Raw genomic sequence first — 19,964 nt, 5'->3', positions numbered from 1 at the left:
TCAACCACTAGGTGGCAGTACAGTACTATATGGAAAAAAAGAAATCATTAATCAGCTCGTGTGCTTTGCTCGTGTGCTTTGCAACGAGTAACAGTACGTACGGTGTATACAGTACTGTACAGTATTACTACAAACGTTTTTTTTGCACTATGGTTCCAAAGAAAGGCTCTAGTAGTGGAAAGTCCAGTGAGAGGAGAATGATAACTGTTGAAACTCAGCAGGAGATTATTCACCTGCATGAGAAAGGCACTCGTGTAGCCGAACTCGCTCGTCTGTTCGGCCGGAGTACATCCACCATTAGCACAATCCTGAAGCAGAAGGACAACTTTAAAAGTGCAAATACGGCGAAAGGCTTGACGATATTGTCCCAATTTACTGTATTGTTTAATTATACATGTTGCGTGTGCCTTTATTAATAAAGAACATGTATTTTTCCACATTTACGCTAGTTTTGTGACTTTTTTAAGGACCGGAACCAATTACAATACTTTACGGATTAAACTCGTATCTCGAGGTACCACTGTAATATTTTCTACGTCAATAATCAAGGTCATGATTCTAATATTTTGAGGAAAAACATGTATTAAAGTTTTCTAAGATATAGTCAAAATATACATATTTATATATACAATGTTCATTATTACATGTATGCAGATTAATTCAAGGTAACATTAATTTTGCTGTTCCACTGTTACTGATATCTTTACTGGTAAGATCCTCATAGGAGAGTAACTGCAGAATAAAGGGAAAACAGTGTCAGTAAAAGTGTGTGTTATAGTGCACAGGTGTGAACTGGTTAGAATATCAGTGAATGTCACTTTCCCCCTGTCCCAGTCCAGCTGAACTCTGACCCTCTGCACTTTCTCTGTAGGTGTGAGGAGGTGAGGTCTCTGTCCTGGGCAGCGTGTCCAGTATTGACCAGTGTGTTTACTGTAGCCCAGACCCCACACTGAACCCCAGACCCTCCCTCCCTTTCTACATTCAGACTCTCGAATTACACCCACTGCCCAGTATTCACAGTCTCCAACATCAACATCCCAGCAGTGTGTCCCTGAGTTAAAGCCCTCAGAGCCCAGGACACACCACTCATCAAATCTCTCTGGATTATCAGGAAGCAGTGAGTCCTGTGGTCTGAGTTCTACAGTAGTGAGATCATCAGACAGGTGGAGGTGTGGATGTGCGGTGTTGGGGTCCAGAGTAACAGGGTCTGAGGAGAGAGAACAGAATGAATCATCATGTTCTTCATGTGTTTATGTGATGAGGTCACATCTACAGACTGCAGGCCCTTTACTCTGAGTGAAATGCTGCAGTAGGTTGATAAGAGGGAAGTGATGGTGATGTGTGTTCACCACACACCCCTGCAGTACTTGTGTGCTTGTTGTCTTGATGCTTGAAATTGTGTCTGTTTTATTCATTAATATATTTCTACATATCTTGGATTCATTATTTGAGTATCACATGTGACACTTAACTAGTGCAGTGTTACTGTTACACTGAGTGTCACACTGCATGTGTGTATTATTAGTGTCTGTGTACTGAAGTGTGTGTGTGTGTCCTCATTAGTGGGTGGATACTGTTACAGTTCCCCCACTAAAGGGCGCTACTCCCAGAGTGACTAACACCAGTGGACTGTCCCCAGACTGAAGGACGGGACCAGAGGACGAGGACCACAGTGTCCAGACCCCCCAGGAGCAGATCCTCCAGGGAGGAGTCCACCGACGTGCCACAACTACAACACCCTCCCCAGGACAACAGGGGGCGACACACACAACAACAAGGACAGAAACAGTGACACAGAAAGACAGACACAGTGATGTGGAGACAACAACACCAAGGAAAACTCAGGTACTGACACAAACATGGTGTCAGGGACACAGACAGGGACATGGACAGACACTAAGATGGTGACAGGGACACACACCGACAGGGACAGACAAACAGACAAGGGAGGGTCCTGGCTGACATGCAGGGAACCTGCTGGTCCCTGGGGGGGCGCCGACCCACAGAGGCTGGAGCAGGGGGTGTCTGCTTGGGCTCAGCTGGACTCTGGGCTGTGGGGAGGTGGAGTTGTGTCTGGGTGTTTGGAGTGGTGTGTCCTGTTCCTGGAACAGTGTGGGTGTAGAACCTCCTCCACCTCCATCTGTGACTCAGCACTGCTAGGATCTCCAACTTCACAACCACACTCCTCTGAGCATTATGACTCCTCTTAATAGGATGGAGGCTTAATGGAGGATTGTGGGAAGCCCCTTAGCCTGGAGTCTTAAGGACCCACGTCCCACTCCATACAGCCCCATAGGGTCAGACTCAGGGTGATGGTCTTCCTGTCATCTTTGAGATGAGTCCTCCTCCTGGTAGAGGAGACCAAACCCAACATACAGCACAGGAACCTCTGGAGGAGCAGTCTCCTGCCCTCCTACACTGTTTCTCCTTTGTTATGGTGATGGGGGAGGAGGCAGGATGGAGGAGCAGGTGGAGGTGGTGATGTCCTGGGGAGAGTGGGTGATGTGTAGAGGTGGAGAGTGAGTGGTGTAGAGGTGGAGAGTGGGAGGTGTGTAGAGGTGGAGAGTGGGTGGTGTGTAGAGGTGGAGAGTGGGAGGTGTGTAGAGGTGGAGAGTGGGTGGTGTGTAGAGGTGGAGAGTGGGTGGTGTGTAGAGGTGGAGAGTGGGTGGTGTGTAGAGGTGGAGAGTGGGTGGTGTGTAGAGGTGGAGAGTGGGTGGTGTGTAGAGGTGGAGAGTGGGTGGTGTGTAGAGGTGGAGAGTGGGTGGTGTGTAGAGGTGAAAAGTGGGTGGTGTAGATCTCCTCATGGACTGACTGTCTCTCCTCAGACCAGCAGTCAACTGGTCGCCCCCCTCACTGTTTACACTAATACAGCCTTTAATACTGGAATAGTTCATGTACCAAACACACAATGTTAATGTTTCTCTCTCTATAGAGTTCTAATTGTGAGAACAGAATTACTCTAATTAATCAAAGAACACCAAAACTCACAGTACTGGAGAATCTTCTGCATTCTCTCCCAGACTCTGAATTTCAGGTTGGAAAGATGTTTTGCTACATTGATCAGAGCTCCTGACACCTTCTCATGTTGTTTTGGGGTGTGATGAACTCTGGAAGTGTATAAAGCTGTATTATCATAATATTTTATCATATATCATATTCAAATTATTTAACATTTAAATTAACACTTGAAAAAAAAATTCACATGAAATGTATAACGCTGTTTTATTATCTTTCATTAAACATGTCAGTGTATCTTTCCACTTTTTACACATAATCAGTATCAATGTATTTTTATTTTCTTAAATACCATCTTCATATATCATGTTTCTGAAATAACAGAGACCACATACTGAAAATCTGAATGTATCAGAATAATTTCACAAACACAATGTGTAACACAATATGTAGATCAAACAGAAATAATAATGAGTTACTGTTTCAATGTGGATGACACGTTCTGATTAGGAAACAGAGGAACAAACACAGAAATTGAAATCAAATTTTAGTCATTTTGTTTATATGAGGGTCAAACATGCATCTTCCTTATATGATAACATCAATGTGTCTAAAGACCCTTACACACACACACACACGCGCGCACGCACGCACACACACGCACGCACGCACACGCATGCACACACACACACACACAAACTAAAACAAATGTCAAAACATTTTACTTATGCATTTGTGTGTGTGTGTGTGTGTGTGTGAGAGAGAGAGAGAGAGAGAGAGGGAGAAATAGACAGACTGAGTGATTCTTACTAGTAAGAACGGGATGTTCTCAGCTTCCATCTCCTTCTCTGTGTTTCTGATTTGATCTGAAAGAGATGCTATTTCTCCACTCATCTCCTCAATCTTCCTCCTCATCATGTGACTCTTCTGCTCCTCTTCCTCCTTCAGTGCAGCTATTCTTGCTGCTTCTTCATCTCTTAGAAACTGGTGGATCTTCTCAAACTCCTCCTTTATCTGCCTCTCTGTGTGCTGGGCCTGATACTGGAATGGGAGATGATGAGGAAATATAAACCAAATGTGTGTGTTTCATTATGGTGTACGTGGACAGTGATCACAGCACCATTCAGAACTCAGAGTGACCTTTCACCTTAATGTGTGCTGCTGTTTTCACATAGACTTGTTTATCTTCCTCCAAGACCTTCAGATGCTGCTGTAGAGACTCCAGTGAGGTTTTGAGTTTTTTCTGTAAAATACGGGTTTAGTAGAGGACAGTGTGAGTCTTACAGGACTCATCACTGTATCTGTATAGATGTGCTGGAGATTTCAGAGATTATAACAACTGGACAGAATGGCATGTGTACTATGATTCCTTTTCATCCTTTTACCGTCAAATGGAGATGTTTGATATATTGTAGCCGGTTGTATAATCAATGTTTTAATTCTATTATTTTTCAGTGTGAATGAAGGTCTGATTTAGTTGTCGGAAATCTCATCATCTGAGAAATGTTATCTAGAATTTCAAGATAATTGTTAACACTGGAAAAACATTTAAAAACAATTAAATAAGAAGTGTACATTTCATACCTTAAAGTCACACACAGCTTCCTCTACTGGACAGCAGTCATGAGTTTTATGTGCCTTTGAAATCTGACACACCAAACACACAGGCTTCTGGTCCTCCAGACAGAAGACTTTGAGTTTCTCATTGTGCAGACTGCAGAGAACCTCAGACCCTGCTGAAGATCTCTGAATCCTGCTGGCTTGAAATGCCTCACACAAGTTCTTTAGGACAAGATTATAGGGAGGTTCGTCTCTTGAAGATCTTCTCCTACAAACTGGACATTCTTGAGATCCCTTGGTTTCCCAGAACTGCTGCAGACAGGTTTTACACACACTGTGGCTACATGACAGTAAAACAGGATCCCTGAAGATGTCACAGCACACAGGACATGAAAACTCTTCTTCTGACAGAGGGTTTGTAGCAGCCATTTCCTCCAACAGCTGCTGTGCTGTTTCTCTGTAATGTCTCCTTCTGTACAAACTTCACTTTCACTTTTAGATCTTCTGTAAAAAACACAGTAGCACAGGAGAGAGTCAGTCACTGTAGTCCTTTATCCAGCTGAGGGAGTTTAGACTCCTTTCAGAAATAAGGCAGAAAGAAGTAAATGCCAGAGTTAAGAGGTTTTTATAATATTTATAACTCACTTGAACGTATAATTAATAAAGACTAGTGTGGCGTTCCAAGATTTACTTCCTCAACAAGGCCGACGTGTACAGGGGAGTTAATAAGCTGCAAAACATATATGATTTCTTCACCAGATGGCGACAGTTCATTACCACTAAGTGAATCAGGCGACCCTCAGCTGTCTCTGTATTGTCAGAGTGTAGAGAACTGCAGCTGTAGAACAGATCACTGTTAGGATGTGTTCAATGGTCATACATGAATGACTAAACTCAGTAGGTCAAAATATTAATAAGTTCTCATTTCAAAATCTTAATATTTATAATTTGAAGATGTTAAATTACATTAAACGCATGTTATCATGAATATGTCATAAAAAGCTAAGACACCTGACACTGGGTCCTGGAGTAACTGTTCACAGAATGATCACAGTGTGTAAGAAGGGCAGAAACCAGGAGAGCAGAGAGTGGAGGAAGAGTTTCAATCACGGTAACCTCAGCCAAATTGATTATACTTTTAAACACCGGATAAGATGTTGAAATATCCTATGCCACTCCCATACCTCTCACAAGGCCCTACCGCCCATCTTCTCTCCAACAACCATAACAGTGCATGTTATTACCCAACCAACCACTATTAGAACACTGCAACATCTACGAACTGATACTGGCTCGGCAAGGATCCAGAATCACAGCGTACTATGTTCATGGTCCATTGCCTCAACTGCCAAGTACTCAGATCACCACATCAATCTGGACTGACCTTCAAACAAAGCAACAACGACACACCCTAAACACACACCAGTTGCTTGAGCAGAACACAACAACAGCTACAATCTGATACTGGCTTGGCAAGGATCCAGAATCACAGCGTACTATGTTCATGGTCCGTTGCCTCGACTGCCAAGTACTCAGACCACAACACTGCCCTGGACAGACCTTCACGCAAAGTAACAGCGACGCCCACAACCACTTGCAAGCTCTTCACTGGGGTAATCAGGTGGGCACCTCCCTTCGTTGGTGTTTCATTGATTTGAGCCCACAACATCTCCAGGAGGCTCAACGGTGAGGGCTGGCGTCCCAGCCTCACCCCCCTCAAAGCTTGCTGTTCAAACACCTTTTATGTTACACAGTTCACCTTCCCAACGTCTCACCCATAAGACCAGTCAAGCCACCTTTATGGGACATGACCCCAAGTAGTCTGTGCCCTCTTAATCCACAGCCATTGGCTAGATCTTTCAGCTACCACCGACAGCTCCTTCACAGCTGACCTTAACTTTCTCACTCTAAGGCAGAAATAAATAATAAAGTGGTCATTGAAGAATGAGTAAACTCAGTAGGTCAAAAGATGAATCAGATCTCATTTCAAAACGTTAATATTTTTTACATGAAATAAATGAAATGACATTAAACACACGTTGCCATGAATACATATATTGTTAAAAGCTAAGACTCCTGACACTGGACCAGCAAAATCAAAGTTGTTGATTTCAAAAAAGTGGCAGGCCGCCAAATGCATGCTGAATTATTGTGCAAATCTGTCTTTTGTCTTGTCACTAGTTCACAGGTCGGTGTAAGAGGCCTTGCCTAAGCCACGGGAAGGTCTGCAACACAACCTGAAACCAGGGGACTGGGTTTTTTCAGAAACTCAGTAGCAGGTTTAATCACTTTATCTGCGTGACATCTATGTACATAGGCAAAGCATTTCTTCATTGCAAAGCATTCTGTCATTATCAACAGTATCATCATGTGTCGGCGAAATCATTTCTTCATTGAAAAGCATGGGAACAGTTTACCTTACCAGACCCTTCCCGATCGTCACCAGTCGAACCCCTCCGACCGTCAGTCCCCGCCTTGACTTTGCCGAACTTGCTTCATTGCAAAGCATTCTATCATTATCAACAGTATTAGCATGTGTTAGCGAAAGCATCTCTTCATTGCAAAGAATGGGAACTTTTCTGAAAATAGATGAGGACTCAGACGTGGTTAAAATGATTAATTTATTAAAATAAATAAATATATAAAATGAACAAAGACAAACACAAGACAGAGACAGACATGAGAGTCTCATTCAAGCATGATAACTCTGAGAACAAGGGGGCGCTCCCCCTGCTTATATACAATCTTAAACACAATTCAGCAGTTCTAACAGCAGGTTATCTTTAGCACAGCATGTTCCAAAACATAGGCGCCCAGCAGGCTACTTTGTCTCACATGTGTGTATCTCCTAATATGGACTTCCCTAGAGTTAGCGGAAGCAACTGATGTATCAGTTGAACAGAGAGAAAGCTAACTAGTGACTTGTGACAACCAGTTAACAGAGTGCTCTTACCCTCTGCACTCTCCCTGACCTGGGTCACAGTATAGCACACATGCATAATATGAACTAAACACAAGTACATCATTACACTGAAACACTCCATTATTGTCTAATCAAATGACATGTACTAAATCATAAAGTTCATAATGATCTCTTATAATAACTAAACATGATCTAATCAATAATTTCTGTCACACTGACATTACTTCTTGACAGAACCCAAGAGGGGCCAATCCTCAGTAGATCAGGAACAGAAACACCAGATCTTAACACTAACACTAGTGCATGTTTGTTACAGCTCAACAGTGCAGTACTGAGAAGAGAGGAAGGATTTGAAAACACCAGGAGGTCCTTAGACACCATTGTAATGATATTACACCATTTGCAAACAATGATAGCAGAGCTTTGCAGTGGAGAAGAATGGAACGCTCAAGTGAAGGAGCCCTCACTAAAAAGAGTGATGGAGACGTCTGCAGTGTCACAATGAGAGGAAGATACACTCCACAACAGAAAGAGAATGATCACTCTCACTTAGGAGAACAGAGGAAGAGAGAAAGGTGGACCTGACCTGGGAGAAGAATGAAATGGAACGAGATCTCCAGAAAATAAAGGACAGAGTGACCTATCTGGAGAGATTCATAATGCAAGAAAAAGAAGAGAAGAGAGAGATGGAGGATGTGATGACCAGAGAGTTTACACTGAAGGAACACATTGAAGGAGATGTATAGTCTGAGAGATGGAGAGAGAGAGATGTAGAGAGTGAGAGAGATGGAGGCATAGAGAGGATCAAACAATACAAACAAAAAAGAAAAAAAATCTGAAGAAACACGAAGATGATTGGCATCAAATATATTTGGAGATGCGTGGTGAGAAAGAAAAAGAAACAATGATTGATGGACTGAAGGAAAATATTAAGGAAAAAGAGACAAAGTATGAAAACTTTAAGATGATGTGTTCAGTAGAGAGAAGGCCACATGTAAATCCATCCAAGGAAGGTCAGAAAATGAAAGAAAAGACCTGAATGTGAAAAGAAGCTACAGATGGAGAGAAAGGAGAGAAAGTGAGAGAAGAGAAAGCGAGAGAAGAAAAAAAAGTGAGAGCAAGAGAGAAGAGGACCTGTATGAGAGCATGAATACAGAAATGGTGGAAGAGTTCAAGGAGGAACAACGTCAAATAAAAAGGGAGAAAAGGATGAAGACAAAAAAAGAAGAGACAGAAGGACGAAAAGCTGAAGGAATCAGAGAAAAATGTGCTGAGAAAAACAGTAATATTCAGCTTGAGAGGAATGAGAAAGAAAGAAAAAGAAAGAAGAGAGGGAGCATAGAAAGAGGAGAAACAAAGTCCTCTGCCTGACAGACTGAGAGGAGTTAAAGTGTGCTGGACATGAGGACACACTGGGATCACACTGACCCCACTATAATAATATTCAGTTAATGATGTAATTTAATTGTAACACTAGATGTCACTAGTGAGATAACGATAGTTAAGCAGAACATGAATAGAGGGAGTAGGAAGAACACACGTTGAGCGAGTGGGAAATAAAACAAGACAAGTTTCTTAAAGTGTCTATCTTTATTGTATTAAGAACGAATACAATAACGTTACATGGTACCAGGAGTAAATCATAAAGCCCTCTCAACGGGCACGCGACCAGTCTTTCTGGCAGCCCCCGTGGGGCGCGACGCAGGATGGCCCCTCGCCAAGGACCCCAGCATGAAACTCCACCTCCCCCTGGTGATCGCTCCCCTGATTTGGCCTCCTGAGTGGTGCTCTCTTCCTCCATTTCCTCTTCTTCACCGTCTGAACACCAGATCATTGTCTCCACCGGGTTTCGCCACGGGACCAGTCCATAGTGCTCCCCTCAGAGGGATAGGGACAGACTTCCTCCTTGCACCCTCTCTTCCCCCTCACGGTTTCCCCGGAGAACTCCGAGGGGGGCGGACTCAAGTCCTCCTCCTCCGTTCACGGGTCACTGTCTTCCTCCTCTGTGCACGGCTCACCGTTCTCGTCCTCCGTGTACGGCTCACCATCCGAGTACTCGGACGGAGGAGGGCATTCTTCTTCTTCGCCCTCACCATAATACTCGGTGGGGACCGAGTATACGGACGGAGGAGGGCTTTCCTCCTTTTCGGAGTCCTCCTCCGACTCTACTCCCTCGAACTCGCTCTCGGGGGTCTTCTCTGCTGAGCAGAGCTCTAGGGAGCCAAGCGCCAGAGGCGAGCAGTCTCTAGTGGGAGAGCCGTGTCGCTCCTTCCACATCCTCACCGCGGCTTCGCCATCGAAGCCACCTTGGTGTCCCGAGCCTGACGCAGCAGGTGCGCGCACAACGGGTCCTGCTGCATCTCCTCGCTGGTCACTGGGGCTTCGCGGTGCTGTGCAGGGGAAGAGGCATGGTGGTGCCTGCTGGGCCTCTTCCCCTTCTTGGCACGGGTCGTGTATCCTGGCATTCGATTGGTCGGCTCGTCTTTCTGTGATGCTCGGTGGAGGGTGAAGGACGAGGCACAGAATCCTTGCTTGATGAACGCCACATTTATTAACATATTAGTTTTAGCGCAGATAGCGCACACACAACTATAGACACATTATCGTGTATGACTTAGACAAAGACGAGCACGGGACACTGCGCGAACGCACATTAAATAGACAAACCACATAAGCCCAGAGTGATCACGAGACGAGCCACAGGTGAGACGAATGAACACATTCCGACACATCCACACCCACGAAGATCCACAGACGCAGACGACTAGATGTAGAGGACATAAATACACGCCCAAAGGGGAGGGGTCAGGGGCTATAACGTGACAGAGATCAGGAAAACACAGATCAAACACTTAATCAGGGACAATACAGCAGAATGATCATCACCCTTATACACTTGGACTGCTGAACATTATTTATTATGGTATCATTATGGTAAGAGATTCCAGTCAGGACATCAGATCCATATTTCTCACATGTAATACATTCACATTCAGTGGACTCAAACTTTCTGATGATTCAGGTTATAAAAATGTAATGACAAAGAGAAATAAAAAAATTATACTTTCTAAGTCAATAGTTAATAATCAAAGTCATGATTCTAATATTTTGAGGAAAAACATGTATTGAATTTTCTAAGATATAGTCAAAATATATATTTATAAATATAATGTTCATTATTACATGTATGCAGATTAATTCAAGGCAACGTTAACTTTGCTGTTCCACAGTTACTGATATCTTTGCTGGTAAGATCCTCATAGGAGAGGAACTGTTATTACAGAATAAAGGGAAAACAGTGTAAGTAAAAGTGTGTGTTATAGTGTGCAGGTGTGAACTGGTTAGAAGATCAGTGAATGTCACTTTCCCCCTGTCCCAGTCCAGCTGAACTCTGACACTCTGCACTTTCTCTGTAGGTGTGAAGTAGTGACCTGTCTGTCCTGGGCAGTATGTCCAGTATTTACCAGCCTTTTTACTGTAGCCCAGACTCCACATTGACTCCCAGACCCTCCCTCCCTTTCTCCATTCAGACTCTCTAATTACACCCAGTTCCCAGTATTCACAGTCTCCAACATCAACATCCCAGCAGTGTGTCCCTGAGTTAAAGCCCTCAGAGCCCAGGACACACGCCCACACATTAAATCTCTCTGGATTATCAAGAAGCAGTGATTTCTGTGGTCTGCGTTCTACAGTAGTGAGATCATCAGACAGGTGGAGGTGTGGATGGGCAGTGTTGGGGTCCAGAGTAACAGGGTCTGAGGAGAGACAACAGAATGAATCATCATGTTCTTCATGTGTTTATGTGATGAGGTCACATCTACAGACTGCAGGCCCTTTACTCTGAGTGAAATGCTGCAGTAGGTTGATAAGAGGGAAGTGATTGTGATGTTGTGTGTTCACCACACACCCCTGCAGTACTTGTGTGCTTGTTGTTTTGACGCTTGAAATTGTGTCTATTTTATTCATTAATATATTTCTACATATCTTGGATTCATTATTTGAGTAACACATGTGACACTTAACTAGTGCAGTGTTACTGTTACACTGAGTGTCACACTGCATGTGTGTATTATTAGTGTCTGTGTACTGAAGTGTGTGTGTGTCCTCATTAGTGGGTGGATACCGTTACAGTTCCCCCACTAAAGGGCGCTACTCCCAGAGTGACTAACACCAGTGGACTGTCCCCAGACTGAAGGACGGGACCAGAGGACGAGGACCACAGTGTCCAGACCCCCCAGGAGCAGATCCTCCAGGGAGGAGTCCACCGACGTGCCACAACTACAACACCCTCACCAGGACAACAGGGGGCGACACACACAACAACAAGGACAGAAACAGTGACACAGAAAGACAGACACAGTGATGTGGAGACAACAACACCAAGGAAAACTCAGGTACTGACACAAACATGGTGTCAGAGACACAGACAGGGACATGGACAGACACTAAGATGGTGACAGGGACACACACCGACAGGGACAGACAAACAGACAAGGGAGGGTCCTGGCTGACATGCAGGGAACCTGCTGGTCCCTGGGGGGGGCGCCGACCCACAGAGGCTGGAGCAGGGGGTGTCTGCTTGGACTCAGCTGGACTCTGGGCTGTGGGGAGGTGGAGATGTGTCTGGGTGTTTGGAGTGGTGTGTTCTGGTCCTGGAACAGTGTGGGTGTAGAACCTCCTCCACCTCCATCTGTCAGCACTGCTAGGATCTCCACCTTCACAACCTCACTACTCTGAACACTACGACTCCTCTTAATAGGATGGAGGCTTGGGTGGTGTAGAGGTGGAGTGTGGGTGGTGTAGAGGTGGAGAGTGGGTGGTGTGTAGAGGGGAGAGTGGGTGGTGTGTAGAGGGGAGAGTGGGTGGTGGAGAGGTGGAGAGTGGGTGGTGTGTAGAGGTGGAGAGTGGGTGGTGTGTAGAGGGGGAGAGTGGGTGGTGTGTAGAGGTGGAGAGTGGGTGGTGTGTAGAGGGGAGAGTGGGTGGTGTGTAGAGGGGAGAGTGGGTGGTGGAGAGGTGGAGAGTGGGTGGTGTGTAGAGGTGGAGAGTGGGTGGTGTGTAGAGGTGGAGAGTGGGTGGTGTGTAGAGGGGAGAGTGTGTGATGTGTAGAGGTGGAGAGTGGGTGGTGGAGAGGTGGAGAGTGGGTGGTGTGTAGAGGTGGAGAGTGGGTGGTGTGTAGAGGGGAGAGTGGGTGGTGTGTAGAGTGGAGAGTGGGTGGTGTGTAGAGGTGGAGAGTGGGTGGTGTGTAGAGTGGAGAGTGGGTGGTGTGTAGAGGGGATAGTGGGTGGTGTGTAGAGGGGATAGTGGGTGGTGTGTAGAGGGGATAGTGGGTGGTGTGTAGAGGTGGAGAGTGGGTGGTGTGTAGATGTGGAGAGTGGGTGGTGTAGATCTCCTCATGGACTGACTGTCTCTCCTCAGACCAGCAGTCAACTGGTCGTCCCCCTCACTGTTTATACTAATACAGCCTTTAATACTGGAATAGTTCATGTACCAAACACACAATGTTAATGTTTCTCTCTCTAAAGAGTTCTAATTGTGAGGAGAACAGAATTACTCTAATTAATCAAAGAACACCAAAACTCACAGTACTGGAGAATCTTCTGCATTCTCTCCCAGACTCTGAACTTCAGGTTGGAAAGATGTTTTGCTACATTGATCAGAGCTCCTGACACCTTCTCATGTTGTTTTGGGGTGTGATGAACTCTGGAAGTGTATAAAGCTGTATTATCATAATATTTTAGCATATATCATATTCTAATTATTTAACATTTAAATTAACACATGAAAAAAATTTCACATGAAATATACAAAGCTGTATTATTATCTTTCATTAAACATATCAGTGTATCTAACCACGTTTTGCACATAATCAGTATCAAAAATGTATTTATATTTTCTTAAATACCGTCTTCATATATCATGTTTCTGAAATAACAGAGACCACATACTGAAGATTTGAATGTATGAGAACAATTTCACAAACACAATGTGTAACATAATATATCAAACAGAAATAATAATCATTTACTTTTTCAGTGTGGACGACACGTTCTGATAAGGAAACAGAGGAACAAACACAGAAAGTGAAATCAAATTTTAGTCATTTTGTTTATATAAGGGTCAAACATGCATCTTCCTTATATGATAACATCAATGTGTCTAAAGACCCTCACACACACACACACACACACGCGCGCACGCACACACACAAACTAAAACAAATGTCAAAACATTTTACTTATGCATTTGTGTGTGTGTGTGTGTGTGTGTGTGTGTGTGTGTGTGTGAGAGAGAGACAGAGAGAGAGAGAGAGAGAGAGAGAGAGAGAGAGAGAAAGATACAGACTGAGTGATTCTTACTAGTAAGAACGGGATGTTCTCAGCTTCCATCTCCTTCTCTGTGTTTCTGATTTGATCTGAAAGAGATGCTATTTCTCCACTCATCTCCTCAATCTTCCTCCTCATCATGTGACTCTTCTGCTCCTCTTCCTCCTTCAGTGCAGCTATTCTTGCTGCTTCTTCATCTCTTAGAAACTGGTGGATCTTCTCAAACTCCTCCTTTATCTGCCTCTCTGTGTGCTGGGCCTGATACTGGAATGGGAGATGATGAGGAAATATAAACTGTCCAAATGTGTGTGTTTCATTATGGTGTATGTGGACAGTGATCACAGCACCATTCTGAACTCAAAGTGACCTTTCACCTTAATGTGTGCTGCTGTTTTCTTACAGACTTGTTTATGTTCCTCTAAGACCTTCAGATGCTGCTGTAGAGACTCCAGTGAGGTCTTGAGTTTGTTCTGTAAAATATGGGTTTAGTAGAGGACAGTGTGAGTCTTATAGGACTCATCACTGCATCTGTATAGATGTGCTGGAGATTACAGTGATTATAATGACTGAACACAATGGCATGATTACTATGATTCCTTATCATCCTTTTACTATCAAATTGAGATGTATGATATATTGTAGCAGGATGTATATCAATATTTTTATTTATATTTTCACGATGAATGAAGGTCTGATTTAGTTGTCTGAAATCTCATCATCTGACAAATTTAATCTAGACTGTCTAACATATATTTCAAGATAATTGTAAACACTGGAAAAACATTACAGTTAAACATTAGTGTATATTTCATACCTTAAAGTCACACACAGCTTCCTCTACTGGACAGCAGTCATGAGTTTTATGCTCCTTTGAAATCTGACACACCACACATACAGGCTGTTGGTCCTCCAGACAGAAAACTTTGAGTTTCTCATTGTGCAGACTGCAGAGAACCTCAGACCCTGCTGAAGATCTCTGACTCCTGCTCGCTAGAAAAGACTCACACAGGTTCTTTAATGCACGATTAAGGGGAGGTTCAGATTTAGAAGATCTTCTCCTACAAACTGGACATTCTCGAGATCCCTTGGTTTCCCAGAACTGCTGCAGACAGGTTTTACACACACTGTGGCTACATGACAGTAAAACAGGATCCCTGAAGATGTCACAGCACACAGGACATGAAAACTCTTCTTCTGACAGAGGGTTTGTAGCAGCCATTTCCTCCAACAGCTGCTGTGCTGTTTCTCTGTAATGTCTCCTTCTGTACAAATTTCACTTTCACTTTTAGATCGTCTGTAATAAACACAGTAGCACAGGAGAGAATCAGTCACTGTAGTCCTTTATCCAGCTGAGGAAGTTTAGACTCCTTTTAGAAATAAGGCAGAAAGAAGTAAATACCAGAGTTAAGATGTTCTCATTATATTTATAACTCACCTTAACACAGAATTAATAAAGACTAGTGTGTCATTCCCAGATTTACTTCCTCAAACAGGGAGGTCTGTACAGGGAGGAGGAGCTTCGGTTTAAGAGCTAATATGCTGCAAAACATACATGATTTCTCCACCAGATGGCGACAGTTCTGCAGCTGTAGAACAGATCACTGTTAGGATGTGTTCAATGGTCATACAAGAATGTCTAAACTCAGGAGGTCAAAATATGAATCAGTTCTCATTTCAAAATCTTAATATTTTTAATTTGAAGATGTGAAATTACATTAAACGCATGTTATCATGAATATGTCATAAAAAGCTAAGACACGTGACACTGGGTCCTGGAGTAACTGTTCACAGAATGATCACACTGTGTAAGAAGGGCAGAAACCAGGAGAGCAGAGAGTGGAGGAAGAGTTTCAATCACGGTAACCTCAGCCAAATAAATAAAGTGGTGATTGAAGAATGACTAAACTCAGTAGGTCAAAAGATGAATCAGATCTCATTTCAAAACATTAATATTTTTTACATTAAATAAATGAAATGACATTAAACACACGTTGCCATGAATACATATATTGTTAAAAGCTAAGACTCCTGACACTGGACCAGCAAAATCAAAGTTGTTGATTTCAAAAATTTGGCAGGCCGCCAAATTCATGCTGAATTATTGTGCAAATCTGTCTTTTGTCTTGTCACTAGTTCACAGGTCGGTGTAAGAGGCCTTGCCTAAGCCACAGGAAAGTCTGCAACACAACCTGAAACCAGGGGACTGGGTGGTCGTGAAAGGTTAAAGGAGGAGGAGCTGGTGAGCACAGAGGCAGAGTGCACGGAGTAGGTTGCACCCCAGCTCCTATAGGGTGAAGGGAGGGTGTTCGGGGTGCCTCAGGTGAGTGGGAGGAGTGCAGAGTGGGCGTGCCCGCACTCCAAGCACAACAACTGTCAAGAAAGGTCAACGATCACCCACCATGACCCCTATACTCCTGCTCATCCTGTGGGGGGTGTTGACACTTCCCCAGGAGGGGAGAGCAGGGATACAGGACACCATGCTTTACTTCACCTACCAGGACCCCTATTTTCCCTGTGAAAACGATTAGGGGACCTGGTGAACCAGAAGAGTGGAGATTTGAACATATATCTTTTTCAGAAACTCAGTACCAGGTTTAATCACTTTATCTGCGTGACATCTATGTACATAGGCAAAGCATTTCTTCATTGCAAAGCATTCTATCATTATCAACAGTATCATCATGTGTCGGTGAAAGCATTTCTTCATTGAAAAGCATGGGAACAGTTTGTCTTACCAGACCCTTCCCGATCGTCACCAGTCGAACCCCTCCGACTGTCCCCGCCTTGACTTTGCCGAACTTGCTTCATTGCAAAGCATTCTATCATTATCAACAGTATCATCATGTGTCGGCGAAAGCATTTCTTCATTGCAAAGCATGGGAACTTTTCTGAAAATAGATGAGGATTCAGACGTGGTTAAAATGACTAATTTATTAAAATATATAAATATATAAAATGGACAAAGACAAACACAGGACAGAGACAGACATGAGAGTCTCATTCAAGCATGATAACTCTGAGAACAAGGGGGCGCTCCCCCTGCTTATATACAATCTTAAACACAATTCAGCAGTTCTAGCAAGCAAGTTATCTTAAGCACAGCATGTTCAAAACATAGGCGCCCAGCAGGCTACTTTGTCTCACATGTGTGTATCTCCTAATATGGACTTCCCTAGAGTTAGCGGAAGCAACTGATGTATCAGTTGAACGCAGAGAAAGCTAACTAGTGACTAGTGACAACCAGTTAACAGAGTGCTCTTACCCTCTGCACTCTCCCTGACCTGGGTCACAGTATAGCACACATGCATAATATGAACTAAACACAAGTACATGATTACACTGACACACACCATTATTGTCTAATCAAATGACATGTACTAAATCATAAAGTTCATAATGATCTCTTATAATAACTAAACATGATCTAATCAATAATTTCTGTCACACTGACATTACTTCTTGACAGAACCCAAGAGGGGCCAATCCTCAGTAGATCAGGAACAGAAACACCAGATCTTAACACTAACACTAGTGCATGTTTGTTACAGCTCAACAGTGCAGTACTGAGAAGAGAGGAAGGATTTGAAAACACCAGGAGGTCCTTAGACTCAATTGAAATGATATTACACCATTTGCAAACAATGATAGCAGAGCTTTGCAGTGGAGAAGAATGGAACGGTCAAGTGAAGGAGCCCTCACTAAAAAGAGTGATGGAGACGTCTGCACAGTGTCACACTGAGAGGAAGATACACTCCACAACAGAAAGAGAGTGATCACTCTCACTTAGGAGAACAGAAGAAGAGAGAAAGGTGGACCTGACCTGGGAGAAGAATGAAATGGAACGAGATCTCCAGAAAATAAAGGACAGAGTGACCTATCTGGAGAGATTCATAATGCAAGCAAGAAAAGAGAAGAGAGAGATGGAGGATGTGATGACCAGAGAGATTACACTGAAGGAACACACTGAAGGAGATGTATAGACTGAGAGATGGAGAAAGAGTGATGTAGAGAGTGAGAGAGATGGAGGCATAGAGAGGATCAAACAGAACAAGAAAAAAAATCTGAAGAAACACGAAGATGATTGGCATCAAATATATTTGGAGATGCGTGGTGAGAAAGAAAAAGAAACAATGATTGATGGATTGAAGGAAAATATTAAGGAAAAAGAGACAAAGTATGAAAACTTTAAGATGATGTGTTCAGTAGAGAGAAGGCCACATGTAAATCCATCCAAGGAAGGTCAGAAAACGAAAGAAAAGACCTGAATGTGAAAAGAAGCTACAGATGGAGAGGAGATGGATAGAAAGTGAGAGAAGGAGAGAAAGGAGAGAAAGTGAGAGAAAAAGAGAAAGTGAGAGAAGGAGAGAAAGGGGAGAAGAAAAAAAAGTGAGAGCAAGAGAGAAGAGGACCTGTGTGGGAGCATGAATACAGAAATGGTGGAAGAGTTCAAGGAGGAACAACATCAAATAAAAAGGGAGAAAAGCATGAAGACAAAAAAGAAGAGACAGAAGGACGAAAAGCTGAAGGAATCAGAGAAAAATGTGCTGAGAAAAACAGTAATGTTCAGCTTGAGAGGAATGAGAAATAAAGAAAAAGAAAGAAGAGAGGGAGAATAGAAAGAGGAGAAACAAAGTCCTCTGCCTGACAGACTGAGAGGAGTTAAAGTGTGCTGGACATGAGGACACATTGGGATCACACTGACCCCACTATAATGATATTCAGTAAATGATGTAATTTAATTGTAACACTAGATGTCACTAGTGAGATAACAATAGTTAAGCAGAACATGAATAGAGGGAGTAGGAAGAACACACGTTGAGCGAGTGGGAAATAAAACAAGACAAGTTTCTTAAAGTGTCTATCTTTATTGTATTAAGAACGAATACAATAACGTTACATGGTACCAGGAGTAAATCATAAAGCCCTCTCAACGGGCACGCGACCAGTCTTTCTGGCAGCCCCCGTGAGGCGCAACGCAGGATGGCCCCTCGCCAAGGACCCCAGCATGAAACTCCACCTCCCCCTGGTGATCGCTCCCCTGATCTGGCCTCCTGAGTGGTGCTCTCTTCCTCCATTTCCTCTTCTTCATCGCCTGAACACCAGATCATTGTCTCCACCGGGGTTTCGCCACAGGACCAGTCCATAGTGCTCCCCTCAGAGGGATAGGGACAGACTTCCTCCTTGCACCCTCTCTTCCCCCTCACCGTTTCCCCAGAGAACTCCGAGGGGGGCGGACTCAAGTCCTCCTCCTCCGTTCACGGGTCACTGTCTTCCTCCTCTGTGCATGGCTCACCGTTCTCGTCCTCCGTGTATGGCTCACCGTCCGAGTACTTGGACGGAGGAGGGCGTTCTTCTTCCTCGCCCTCACCATAATACTCGGTGGGGACCGAGTATACGGACGGAGGAGGGCTTTCCTCCTTTTCGGAGTCCTCCTCCGACTCTACTCCCTCGAACTCGCTCTCGGGGGTCTTCTCTGCTGAGCAGAGCTCTAGGGAGCCAAGCGCCAGAGGCGAGCAGTCTCTAGTGGGAGAGCCGTGTCGCTCCTTCCACATCCTCACCGCGGCTTCACCATCGAAGCCACCTTGGTGTCCCGAGCCTGACGCAGCAGGTGTGCGCACAACGGGTCCTGCTGCATCTCCTCGCTGGTCACTGGGGCTTCGCGGTGCTGTGCAGGGGAAGAGGCATGGTGGTGCCTGCTGGGCCTCTTCCCCTTCTTGGCACGGGTCGTGTATCCTGGCATTCAATTGGTCGACTCGTCTTTCTGTGATGCTCGGTGGAGGGCGAAGGACGAGGCACAGAATCCTTGCTTGATGAACGCCACGTTTATTAACATATAAGTTTTAGCGCGAATAGCGCACACACAACTATAGACACATTATCGTGTATGACTTAGACAAAGACGAGCACGGGACACTGCGCGAACGCACATTAAATAGACAAACCACATAAGCCCAGAGTGATCACGAGACGAGCCACAGGTGAGACAAATGAACACATTCCGACACATCCACACCCACGAAGATCCACAGACGCAGACGACTAGACGTAGACGACATAAATACACGCCCAAAGGGGAGGAGTCAGGGGCTATAACGTGACAGAGATCAGGAAAACACAGATCAAACACTTAATCAGGGACAATACAGCAGAATGATCATCAACCTTATACACTTGGACTGCTGAACATTATTTATTATGGTATC

At 44.2% G+C, this 19,964-nt stretch overlaps 2 protein-coding genes across 2 annotated transcripts; both read right to left on the bottom strand.

Moving 5' to 3' along the window:
• Positions 1-542: 542 nt before the first annotated feature.
• LOC143504962 (E3 ubiquitin-protein ligase TRIM35-like) lies at positions 543-5,214 on the bottom strand. The gene is made up of 5 exons (XM_076996070.1): positions 4,540-5,214; positions 4,103-4,198; positions 3,752-3,996; positions 2,989-3,107; positions 543-1,207 (listed from the first exon to the last, which is right to left on the bottom strand). The coding sequence occupies exons 1-5, from the start codon at positions 4,942-4,944 to the stop codon at positions 672-674; spliced, it is 1,401 nt and encodes a 466-aa protein (XP_076852185.1). The 5' UTR covers positions 4,945-5,214; the 3' UTR covers positions 543-671.
• Positions 5,215-10,633: 5,419 nt separating this feature from the next.
• LOC143504958 (E3 ubiquitin-protein ligase TRIM35-like) lies at positions 10,634-14,343 on the bottom strand. The gene is made up of 6 exons (XM_076996066.1): positions 14,314-14,343; positions 14,136-14,231; positions 13,795-14,025; positions 13,464-13,486; positions 13,020-13,138; positions 10,634-11,193 (listed from the first exon to the last, which is right to left on the bottom strand). Exons 1-6 carry the CDS (start codon positions 14,341-14,343, stop codon positions 10,649-10,651), a joined length of 1,044 nt encoding a protein of 347 aa, XP_076852181.1. The 3' UTR covers positions 10,634-10,648.
• Positions 14,344-19,964: the final 5,621 nt, after the last annotated feature.

The sequence above is a fragment of the Brachyhypopomus gauderio genome, unplaced genomic scaffold, assembly GCF_052324685.1.
Source record: "Brachyhypopomus gauderio isolate BG-103 unplaced genomic scaffold, BGAUD_0.2 sc349, whole genome shotgun sequence".
NCBI classification, from domain to species: domain Eukaryota; kingdom Metazoa; phylum Chordata; class Actinopteri; order Gymnotiformes; family Hypopomidae; genus Brachyhypopomus; species Brachyhypopomus gauderio.
The sequence above is the reverse complement of the archived record's forward strand: the minus strand, read 5'-3'. Positions and strand labels throughout refer to the sequence as shown.